This window comes from Pseudorca crassidens, chromosome 19, assembly GCF_039906515.1.
Source record: "Pseudorca crassidens isolate mPseCra1 chromosome 19, mPseCra1.hap1, whole genome shotgun sequence".
In the NCBI taxonomy this organism is placed as follows: Eukaryota; Metazoa; Chordata; class Mammalia; order Artiodactyla; family Delphinidae; genus Pseudorca; species Pseudorca crassidens.
In genome coordinates, this window is record NC_090314.1 from 47,710,876 (window position 1) to 47,723,189 (window position 12,314).

The window sequence follows — 12,314 nt, forward strand, 5'->3', positions numbered from 1 at the left end:
AAATCTCTCAGATGTGATGACAGCCTTGTGATCCTTTTGGAGAATGTTCTGGTTTTTAGGAGATTGGTGATAAATTATTTGTGTCTTGGTGTCTGCAGTGTTCTCACAAATGGATCAACAATATATACATGTATTTCCCTCTCTCTCCCCCCCGCCCCATCTACATAGGTATATATATATATATATATATATATATATATATATATATATATATATATGTCTGCTCCTTGTGGCACCTCTGTCACTGCTCAGAACCAGCCCGTCTCTGGGCCCAGGAACACAGGGTAGAAGGAACACGTCAGAACAGGCACGCAGGTGGAAATGCAGGTGCCCTCACGGTTGGACTGCGAATCTCCTTCTGCCTGCCTCCCCGGAGACCCCGTGTGGATCCCAGCAGGCTGAAGAACCAGGGCAGGGCAGGGACAAGGCTTCTCTGCTGACCTTTGCTCTCAAAAGAGGCCTCCTCCCCCATCAGACCCCCAGGAGCAGCAGCTGGTTGGGGACATGCACTTGCATTTCCCAAAGCATGCTGGGAGGGCAGTGGCCAGGGAGGGACTCTGAGGCTGACAAGTAAATGACCGGAACCATTGCACGGCCGTGTGTCTCATTTCTCCTACGGAACCATAAGTCCCTGAAGGCTCCTGCTCTGCCTTAACTTGCCCCACCCCAACCTGCATGGCTGGCCGTAGCATGCGGGCACTAAAACTACTTGTCATCTCCAGGAGGGGACCCAGGCTCTGGCCTGGTCCAACCAGGTATATAACCTTGGGTGGGTCACCTCTTTCCTCTGGGCCTCAGCTTCCCCAGAATCCATAGAATGGGATGACCCATCCCCGTGCTACATACTTCTGAGGGGAGGCAAGAACTCATACTTCGGAGGCCAGCAGCTCTGTGTTCTAATCCTGAGACCAAAGCTTGCCAGTGGCATTAGGGAGCCTTCACACCTCATAGCCTCCGTTTCCCTGACCATGAGATGGGCATGGTTGTGTCCAATACGCAGAGTTATTGCAATAAAGCGAGACAAAATAGGTACAAATAGCTGACACGTGGTTTATTGGTTTATTGTCTCTCTCTCTCCCGCTGGAGTGGCAGCCCCACGAGGCAGGGACTTGGTCTCCTTCACTGCTGCACCCCAGCACCGGGGGTGGTAGCTGGCCCTCAGTAGGAGCTCCCTAAACCATCGCTGACTGAATGGATGAACAGAACAGGTGCTCGATATACGATAGGTCTGGTTGTGATTCTAAAATGTGCTGAGACAAAAGCTTTTGAAGTTCATGGTTGTTGAGAAAGGAAATTCTGGGAAGCAAGCAATAATCTTCAGGGCTGGCATGGGTGTCTCTGTCGCTCTGTCAGCCAGTGGAGGACGCCAGGGAAGCTGGGCTTATCTGGACCAGGGGCAGACATGATGTGCCCACAAGAGCCAGGCGGCAGCAGGCACAAGTGAGGTGGGAGGTACCTAGCAAACTGGGGAGCCCCCATGCATCCTGTCTGATAGGGGTCCCTCTCTCTAGCTGACTGCGGCCAAGGTGGGAATGCAGGACCAATTTGCCAGTGCAGCTGATTTCACAAGAGAAGCCAGAAAGCCAACTGAAGACAAATCATGTTTAAAAGAAGAACCCAGATGAGAGCAAACAAAGCCCATCTGTGGGCTGGCAGGGGCCCTGTGTGGTAACCCAGCCCGCTCAGGCGGTGTGGGCAGAAGGAGGGAGGGCCCAGTGGTGGGGCCCCTGGAGTGGCGTCTACGGGGTCCTCATCTCTCCAGGCCTCTCAGGCAGTCCCAGCCTCTGAGACAGAGGACATGATGACATGCTGCCGAGATCCAAAAGGCAGGGTCGCACACAGCCAGGGAAGCAGCCGCATCCCTGGGTTCTTGGACTCGGGGTGGATCCAGACTTGGGGCTCCCAGGCTCTGGGTAAGTCAGCTCCCATAATCTGGCCCAGGTTAACGTTCAATAAATATTCACTGAAAGAACCTCTTCAGTGTGACTTTGAACACAGCCCTCCATCTCTGGGCCGCATCTTGTAAAATGGGCACAGTTACGTAGCCGCCCCTACCTCACAGGGATAATGGGGAAATCAAGTGAGATTAAAGGGATGAAAGTGTTTCCAAAGATCAAAAGTGCTTTACAGATGCAAAGTGTGGTCGTCCTTGTCATCATTATTACCATGAGCAAGACAAGTTTGGCCAGAGCAGAAGAGGGGGCCTGGGACCCAGAAGAGCAGAGAATTTACAACGACTTTACAAGGAGGGTCCGGATCAAGCCCATCAGAGCTCTTGTGCAGAGGGGATGCTGCTCACGAGCTCTGGGACAGTCCCGGTCAAGGGACACGGAGCCCACAAGACCTTCTCCCCGGCCACCTGGTGTCCAGCTGGGTGGGCGCCCCAGTCAGGGCAGCTGCATCTCCCCAGATAGACGGCTTCCAGCAGAATACACAAGCCCCAGAGCGGCTGCCCATAAAACATAGAAACTATATAAATAACATAAATATTTTCTCATATCTCTTAGCTATATAAATTATTCTCTTTTGCCCTAAAAACTATATATGCGAGGTAGACAAAAAAAATACCCTGTGAGTGTTTCCCTTAAAGCTGTAGAAGGAGAGGTCCGTGGTCACTGGTCCCAGGGGCCCCAGCGGGGCTGAGGTGGACCTTTGGGGGCAATTGGAAGAGAAAGGGGTGGGAACAGGGAAGCAGAAGAGGGGAGATGGCTGCACAGGGAAGACCTCACAGGCCGAGGGGCCCTCAGAGCCTGACCCGTGCCCTTGGCCTGGTCAGTGTTAGTGGCCAACTGTGGCCACAGTCCCTCAGAGGCTACCCTTTATCTTCCTGCCACCCCGACACTGCCAGCCATGGACTTGGGATGCAGACGGCATGTTGGTGGACTGGGCGCCCTCTTCCTGCTGCCTTATGCCTAGGGCTGAGCCAGGGTGGAGGCAGGGTTGGGGTCTCAGAGGAGGAGGATAGAGGGGGCTGGCAGAGAGAAAGTCCCCTTGCGATTGGGGGGCGGAAGAAACTAGGGAAACAGCCCTCTGTCCTTTTTCTCTTCCTGCCAAGATGTGGGCCAGCTGCTTGGGTCAGCAAAGTCACTCTCGGGAGGGGCCTCAGGTCAATTTGGCTTCTCATCAGAGCCTCTGCTGCCAAAGATCCTTCCAGCATCCCTCCGGAGGCTGCCTGATTCACCGAAGACGGGGCAGCCTCTCCTCACCCTTGGAGATCACGGGGAGCTGCGGGGGCTTCCTCCTGGGCCTTGCACAGATGGTGTCTCAGCATTCGGCTGATTCTGAAGAGTTTCCTGTCTCAGCAAAGGGTCAGCAACTCTGGGTTCCGGGAGAAAGGAAGCTGACAGAGGGCGCGGCAGGGCCAGCAAAGCAGCCAAGGGCGTCCCGAAGGAGGTCACTTCCTCCCGGCTGGCATCGGGCTCTGCTCTGGGAAAGCACACAGCTTCCAGCAAAGTGACCCCTGCAAGGTCTTGATCCTGAACCAGAGAGGTATGTGTCCCTGAATGAGAGCCCTCAGCCTGGCAGGTCCAAGGGGTGTGCATGCATGTGTGTGGGGGGTGCCTGTGTGCACCCGTGTGTATGTACCATCCTCTCTCTCCTCCCTCTCAGGGCCTCAGTAGGCAGCAATGGAAAGGTCCACAGCATCAGAGGGAATTAGCAGTCACTTCTCTTCCTCAGGTAAGAGCCAAAGTGGGGGACCATTAGTAAATGAAGGGGTCCCCCAAGGCGCCAGGCTTAGCAAAGACTTTCCCACGCCTATAACGCTAGCCCTGGTAAAAATCTGAGTTAGATGAGTAGCTGTGAGTGTACAAACGTAACCGAATCAGAACTCATAAACCAAGTCTTGTGTATCACGAATGCCAGCTGCACTGGGGCCTCACAGCACAAGTGGACCCCGGTCACACTTACAGCTGGACTGACCCATCCCAGGCAGACTCCGGCCTTTGCTTCTGACTGACCCTGCCTCCCTGAGCCTTCCTGGCCCAGAAGCTCACCTCCCAACATCTTGCTGGCTTTAGGCCACTAATCCCAGGAATCGAGATGGCGGGATGCACCTCCTCTCCTCTCCAAAACCTCAGTCCTGCCCTTCTCTTGGCCTCCCTTATTTCCCTCCACATCCTTCCCACTCTGCCCTCCCGCTCCAAGTCCTCAACAAGGCTGGGGACCCTTGGGTTCAGGGGTGGGGCTCCCACCTTTCGAGTCGAGGGAGGGGAAGGCTGATGGGGCCCAGTGGGGAGAGGAACACATGTGCACTGGCATGCACGTGGGTGAGTGCATGCACGCTGCGTGCACCTGCCCAGCGGGGCTGGCTGGACATCTGGGTGGCCTCGAGGTGGCCCGGTGCCATGCGAGGTCCTGGCAGAGTCCAGCTGCCACACTGGGCAGGGGGCCTAATGCTTACAGGTGTACACAAGCTCCTCCTGCACGCACTGCTGGCACTCCACGTAGCAACACCACTGCACCTGGCAGTGGCAGGAGAAGGCCACCAGGCGGCTCTGGGTGTCATAGCCCCGCCCGCAGCACAGGCTGCTGCAGCTGGCCTCCCGGGAGCACACCCTGCCCGCTGTGCCGGGCGAGTACTTGCTGGGCCGGCAGAAGCTGGGTGAGTCCTCCATGTAGACCAGGTCCCCGGGCCGTGGGGCCGGGCCCCTGGTGGAGCTGCCTGCTCTGGCCGGTGCCCACAGCTCCAGGCGGCCCAAGGCCTCGTTGGTGGCGCTGGACACCTTGACGGCTGAGTCGTGGCGCAGCTTTAACACCTGGCCTGTCTCGCGGAACGGGGAGAGCTGCTTCCAGCAGGTGCGCACGGCGCAGGAGCCCGACACGCCGTGGCACTTACACGTGGTCCTGAGGCCACTCTTCACGGCCTGCGAGGAGAGGCGGAAGGGAGGCGTGGTCAGAGACCCGGGCCCACAGACCCCAGAGCACCAACCCTGGCTGGGAAGCAACAGGAGGATGGGAAAGAGACAGGGGAAGGTCCCCATGGGGGGGCGCAGATAAGACTCTAGCTGGCCCACGTGGCACCTTAGTGAAAACTAGCTCTAGGCGCCCCTTCCTCTGGGCAGAGACGGTCCTCACATCTTGGTAAGAGCAATGTGGGCCGGATGTTAGCCCCAGCTCCTCCCCTGGCCCAAAGTCCTTGTGGAGCAGACAGCTTGCACAACTGAACACAGCAGCCCTGGTTTACACAAACTCAGTGATAAGGAAACAGAACACAGAACTCAATTTCTTAAAGAAATGGAGGCCTAGCCTCTCCCAGCTTTCTGGTCCGAGTAGACCTAGATAGCTTTTACCCTCCCGCCCTCCCACTACTGTGTGACCTCAGCCAAGTTCCTTCCCCTCTCTGGGCCTCCTCTGTCTTCCCATCTGTAAAATGGAGAAGGGACAGGGGTTGTACCAGGTCAGTTTTCAAACTACCTTGGCTTCTAGGACCTCCAGGAAGGCCAGTGCTTGGAATGGAGACCCTTCTCCAAACACGTTTCTGCCTCACCAAGGCCCCATCCTGAGCCAAGCTCCCACCTGCTGCCCAGCCGACAGTGATGTCCAGGATCCTTCCCTACTTCCTGGTACCTGGTAATGGTCCAGAATGGATGCCCAAGGAATGTTGGTTGCAAGGATGAGGTTCATCCTGGGCCAGCTCTGTGCGTGTGCTGGGGGCAGGGCGGATAATGGCCTCCTAGAGACCTCGCTCCGCAGCCCTGCACTCTGGCTGGGAAGGGCTTGGGTCACCCGGGAACGTGCTCACCTTGATGCCCACGTGGGTGTTGTGGGCATCTACCCGTGCCCGCAGGTCTTTGCTTCCTTTCTTGGGCCCCAGGAAGTTGTTCAGGAATTTGGTGCTGTACTTGAGGTTGTCGCCGCACACGCCCCACTGCCAGGCCTGCCGGCTCTCCAGGCCCGGAGAGTCATCACAGGTGCAACGCTCCATGCGCCCGGCGCTGCAGGCCCGGGCCAGAGTGTGCGTGAGGGCGGCCGAGGACACCGCGTACAGGAAGGCCGTCTCCTTGAAACCTGGGCCGGGCCCCGGGAGGATCGGGAGGGAGGAGGAGAGTGGGCTCAGGGGCTGTCTGCTGCCCTCTGAGGATACAGTGGGTGGTGGGGCCACTGTGGCGAGCAGGATGAAGGGCCTGTGAACCTGAGGGCACAGCTCAGGGCAGCCTCCCTGTCACCTGCCCTTTAAACTCAGCATGCAAGTTGCTGTTTAAATGGAACTTCCAATTCCCAAGGGAGTGTGTGCCCAGGTTCTAAGGGCAGCAGGACAGGGGCTTCTCCTTCTACTAAACAGGTGAGAACACAGATGCAGAGAGAAGTGACACGGGCATCTGGCGAGTGGCGAAGGGGGTTAAACCATTGATCTTGACTCCAAGCTGATGTGTGAGCAAGTTGGACCACCCCGTTTCTGAGCCCCTGATCCTCTGAAATATGCTTCCTGATGCCTCCCAATGTCACCCTCTGCTACCTACTGGGGAGTCGACCCAATGACTGAGTGACCTCGGGTCTCCCACCTGACTGGTCCCAAACCAACCATCCACCCACTTCCAGGACAATCACAGCGCTTGCACTATGGGGTGCAGCCCAGAGCTGGCCTCCCCATGAGCTCACTACCTTCTACCTGCTCTCTGATATACCCGGGGTGCTTGTGACACTGAGGTGGGGGGGGCATCAGCTCTGCCCAGACGCTCCCAGCCACGGGGAACAGTTGCCTGAAAGGGGGTGGGCTGCTCTGATGCACCATCGCTCCCTTTTTTGTCAAAAGCCCATTGATGCTTGGTGATAGTCACAGGATGACCTTTTCCCCCACTTGGGCTGAATGCTTTCTGAGGGAAGATGGGGTCTTGCTCGGCTCCATATCTCCAGCATCCAGCACAGTGCCTGGCTCACTGAGAGCCTCACCAGATGCTTAGTGAAATGATGGCCAAGTGGAGACATGGGGCGGGCAGGGAGGGAGGGAGGGAGGGAGCGTGGGAATGGAAGGGAGGGAGGGAAGCATGGACTGATGCTTATGATCAACAAAGAAGCAGGTGAGTCAATGAACAAATGAAGTCTGTTGTTGGCCTGTGTCATGTCACTTGGCCAGCTATTAACTGCCATCCCTCCTTATCTGCTCTCATACCTTTGTGAGTGTGAGTGTGTGTGTGAGTGTGAGTGAGTGTGTGAGAGTGTGAGTGTGTGTGAGTGTGAGTGTGTGTGTGTGTGTGTGTGTGTATGGAGGCTGAGGGAAGGGACTGGGGGACCACCCATCTCATCTGTGGGCTCTTCCAGGAATGGGTTGTGCTCCTCCTCTCCTCTCTTGTGTCCTCCTTGCTCCCCTGCCCCCGCCGAACAGGGAAAAGCTAGGGCTCATTAGCTCCAGGACCCTTCTTACTCAGGACCGCGCTGGGCTCGTAAGGGCAACGTGGTCTTGGGAATGTTGGAGTGGGAAAGGCATCCTCCTCCTCACCAACCCTCCTCCCTCCCAGCCCTCCTCCCCCCAGCCCTCCTCCCTCCCAGCCCTCCTCCCCGCAGCCCTCCTCCTCCCAGCCCGCCTCCCTACCTCTCTTGAGCAGCCCCGTCCTCCCCTCTAGGCTGCAGTTCCAGCGCTCATGCCGGAACTGGAACTGGCACTCGAGCAGGCTGAGGTGTGCGGCATCCTGCAGGGTCTCAGCCAGGCCTGGCTCCCGCCGGCAGAGCTGCTTCTGCCGGCGGGACAGCTTCAGGAGGTCACACTGCTTCAGGTGGGCCCCACCCTGTGCTGGGGCAGGGGCGGTGCCCAGACCCGGGAAGGGTGTCAGGACCTCCCGCCCGGTTAGGCTAGAGGGAGCAAGAGAGAAGGGAGACCAGTGACCCTTGGGTCGTGACAGGGGAGGAGGAAGGATGACAGTCTCTAAGAATGTGGGGCAGGTGAGTGGAAGGGCCTTCCTGGGGGCTGCACTATTCGCCCTTCTAGGAGGGAGGCTGGCCCCATGGGGTCATGCCCCCATTTTACAGAGCAGGAAACCAAGGTGCTTATAACAAGAGCTAGTGCAAGATCTCAAACCCAAGTTTTCCAGAAGCCAAAGTCTCTGCTCTTCTTACCCACCTTATTCCCCAAACTTGCCCAATCAGAAAAATCATCTGAGGTGCTTATTAAAAATACAGATGCCCAGGATCTATACTTAGCAATTCTGCTTCTCTTGGTCTGGAATAGGACCTGGGAATCTGTATATTTTCCACATTCCCTGGGCAGCTTTGGGGATCAAACATTGCACATAGCATTGGCTGCTGCCTGGCTTGTATGTTCCTAAGAGGGGCAGGCAGAGGGATGTCGACAGTAAGAAGACGTCCAGCCAACTTCCCTGGTATTCCTCTCTCCCTTACATTAGGTTGTTGCCCAAGTAATGCCATGCCAACCTAACTTGTTTCCATAATCCCCAGAGAGATCTTTAACCATCTGGCCACTCCATGCCTGTTACAAAAAGATACTTAGGGAATACCTGAATGGATGGAACGGTGGAAGGATGGAGAGATGAAGGGAGGAAGGAAGGATGGGTGGATGGACTGACAGGTGGATGAAGATGAAGGAAGTATATTTTCATCAGGCCACCAGCTCCAGACTCTTTGCTCTACTATATCTGAAGTCCACGGATGCTGACGTCAGGCTGCCACGTTCCAGTGGCCCGTCACTTCCTAGCTGTGTAACCTAGAAGCACTGATTTTCTCCTCTGGAAAATGGAAAGTGTGATCCTCGCTACCTCCTGGGGCTGCTGGGAGGATTATTTGAAAAGTTACTAACCACAGGGCCTGGGACTTGCTGTTTCACTTTCCTGCTAGCTGGAGTTTCTCAAAACTCTTTCCTCTTGCAAGATGTTTTACTCTCTAAGCTGGGCAGAGTCTTCCCTTTGTACAGATAAGGAAACAAAGGTTTTACAAAGAGGCAGTGACTAACTTGAGTCTTACAGCAGATCAGCAGCAAGGTGGGGACTACAGTGATTTTTTTTTTTTTTTTTTTTTTGGCTGTGCCCCGCGGCATCGTAGTTCCCCCACCATGGATCGAACCCATGCCCTCTGGACTACAAATAGAGCTCACCCTCCCTCCGCCCAGAAGCGGTCCATGAGATGTTTCTCCCAGTTCAAAATATATGCTGTCCTGTACCCTGGCGGCCCTCGGAGTGGGTGAAATATACATCATTCTGGCACCCAGGCTGGAGGAAGCAGCCCCTTTCTGGAATTTGCTGGCCTTGTGGCCGTGGTAAAAGATCAAAGGTGGAACGAGGCGATGGCTCTTAAAGCTCCTGCTTGGATGGGGCCCTTGTCACTTGTGTGGCCAGGTCTGGGCTGCACCCCATCGTGCTCAAGGGCCCCCAGCCAAGGCAAGCCCTGTGGCCAAGCCCTGAGTGGTCAGAGAGGCGCACATCCCACAGAGCCAAGGGCGCGGCTCTCCTGTTTGGAGCCACCTGCCCCAGCCAGGACATCTGGCTGGATGCCACACCTTCCCCGTCCACCCCAGGGAGGGTGTGGGTCCTGGCCGGGTCCCAGCTGCCCCCAGAAAGTGCCCGTAGATCCCAAATCCATCAGGTGCAGCCAACCCAGTGTGGAGCAAATCTCGGAAACCCCCGAGCAGAGACAGATGCTATCGGGCTCCTCCTGGCCCAGCCTGGCCCTGGGCTCCCCTCCCAGACAGGGTGAGGGCAGGGACCCGTTAATCATTAATCTGGGGGCAAATGGGTAAATTTCCAGTCCACCAGGTCTACACCCAAACCCCTCCCTGCAGTCTGGCAGGAAACCCTTAGAGCTTGACCCTTGGCAGGTCCAGAGCAGAACCCAATGTCAACTCCAGCCCAGGAGACCCCACCCTGACTGACTTCCGGTGTGGAGGGCAGCTTGGGGGCTGCAGGAGCAAAGGGTGCAGCAGCCATCTAGCCCCTCAAATGTCTTCCTCCCCACACCAGGGACTGGTGTGAGGGCCAACTTCTGTTCATGCAGTTCTTGTGTTTCCCTTGTAGTAGTGATTAACAGATGAGAGAACGAGCAGGGAATGATGGGAATTTTGGCCAACAGGACAGCAGATCCTTCAAGGATCAAATTCCATTATAAGAACAATAGCTATTATTTTTATATCATTATAGCTATAGTATATAATATATAATGTATAATTTATATTCTATTATATAATATTATCTACCACGGGGGTTTTTTTGGCCATGCCATGTGGCTTGTGGGGTCTTAATCCCCTGACCAGGGATTGAACCCAGGCCCAACAGTGAAAGTGCCAAGTCTTAACCACTGGACCATCAGGGAACTCCCTTAGCTACCACATTCTGAGTGCTTATTACTAAGCCCTTTAAATTACTCTTTCAGACACCTGTTGGGTTGGCTGCCTACCTGTTCCTTCTATCTACATGGTTACCCTGTCGGCCATTTTATACCATATGATCTTGCTGCTCTGGCCTGCTGATTGGACCACTGAGGATCACATGACCCAGGCTGGGCCAATCAGTTCTTTCTCTGGGAATTTGGAATTTGACTTAAGAGAGCATACATTTGCTCTCTCTCTTTCTTTGACTTAAGACAGCATACAGTTGTTTTCTCTTTCTTTGAGCTTGTAACTCAAGAGATAGAAAGCTGGTCCAAAGAGAGAGAAAAAGAGTGAACCAAACCCATAGAGAGGAACAGAGGTGAAAATGGGAGGGAGAATTGGGGGAGCTTTTCAGCCCCTGGCCCCAGAGTCTCCCTGTGGTCATCTCTGTTCTTACTTGAGACACTCCTATCTGTAGAACAATGTCAAGGCTGAGAGTCAGTTTGTCTAATTAAGGGTGCCGTCCGTGGTCACCACCTTCTGACAGCTGTGGAGTACCAGCACACCCTACGCTGCACTTGTAAGCCAGGCTCGGCAAACACATTTTCCTCCCATCAACAGGCCACTGTTTTTTTAATTTCGTGTAATAGACCCTGTGATTGATGGCCCCAGGAGTCCAGTATAAAGTCGGTTAATTTTATTAGCAGTAATGACACTTAGTAGCGATTAATGGTCAGGAAAGGCAGCCAACCGCACAGGAGCTTCAGGCCATACTGGGCCCTGGTCTGCCCAGGGCTGCTCTCCAAAAAGGCCCCCTCACACTGCCTCAGGGGCCCCCATAGGACCTAGGAAGACAACCGAGAGACATACCAGGACCCAGTTTCCCTTTCATTTGTTTTCTATGTTGCACTCTGGGACCATTTTTTCTTTGAAGAAATAGTGGCAGGACATCAAACTTAGAAAATACCTCAACTGATTTCCTTAAACAGTGCTAGTAAATGCTCTGACACATGCCCTGTGGCTGCCATGGCATCTGCTAGAGACGGTTTCTTCTTGGACCTCAGAAGAATTCTAGGTGTCGGTTCCGGGGTCCGTGGGCATGATCTGTTCCCATTGAAGAAATCATTCTATCTGGCACTCCAAGCCTGAGAACCCCACCCACCAAGCCCTTCTGCAAAAATCTCTACATGTTAGTTGCATCTTGAGGGTAAGATGTACAACCAGAGAAGATCGAGTGAGCTTTGTTGAGCCTAAGGTAATCCAGACAAAATCTGGGGTTTTAATGAAGATACCTCCCCATGGTCAGGTGGGACGCTATCAGTCAAGCAAGCGAGCGCTGTTCTGGACTGAAGAGCAGAGGACAAATAACCTGTAAACTTGCTGATTACCCTTCTGGGCTGAGGGATAAGAGCACCTGCAGGCTCCTGCCTGACTCAAGTGCCCCTGAGCCACCTGGGACCAACCCTTCCCCATCAGTTGCACCTGCTTTGGCCCAGCTGGTCTGTCTCCCCAGTTCCTGTTTCCTGTCGGGCTCTCCCAGGTTGACTTCCAGCCTCTTTTGTCCCATTAGGAAAGCAACCACCCCACGTGACCGTCTCCGTTCACCTCCCTTCTTTGCCCCCAGCCTGTGCCCCTCTGTCCTTTGCACCCTCAGCCCATGGCCCTTGGTGGTCAGGTCGATAAGACTGGAAGCCCCCACCTTCACACAATGAGATGCCTTTGGCTTTGACCCCAGAGCCTCCCCAGCCACTTCCCAGGCCACCACATCTCCCTCCAAAGTGGGAAAAGTCAAGGGTGCCCCTCCGGACTTCATCTCACATCCCGCGCCCCCAGACCCCCTCTGTCCATGCCTGGTCTTCCCCGCCCATGCCTTCTTTCACCCTGCACAAGGCTCACACCATCCAGTTTTGGCTAAAGCTGCCCCATCTGGGATGACCTTGAAGGAAGCAAAAGTAGGTTCTCCCAGGCTTTGGGGAAGCCTCCCAGGAGACTGCTTTGGTCTATGGTCAACAGGACACCAGGGACCAGCGAAGCCCTGAGCAGAACTAGAGTTCACCCTGGA

At 55.2% G+C, this 12,314-nt stretch overlaps 1 protein-coding gene across 1 annotated transcript; it reads right to left on the minus strand.

The window, feature by feature from the left end:
* Positions 1-837: 837 nt before the first annotated feature.
* On the minus strand, positions 838-12,100 carry WNT9B (Wnt family member 9B). Its single transcript, XM_067714228.1, has 5 exons — positions 12,071-12,100; positions 11,009-11,097; positions 7,532-7,788; positions 5,744-6,009; positions 838-4,865 (listed from the first exon to the last, which is right to left on the minus strand). Exons 1-5 carry the CDS (start codon positions 12,098-12,100, stop codon positions 4,392-4,394), a joined length of 1,116 nt encoding a protein of 371 aa, XP_067570329.1. The 3' UTR covers positions 838-4,391.
* Positions 12,101-12,314: the final 214 nt, after the last annotated feature.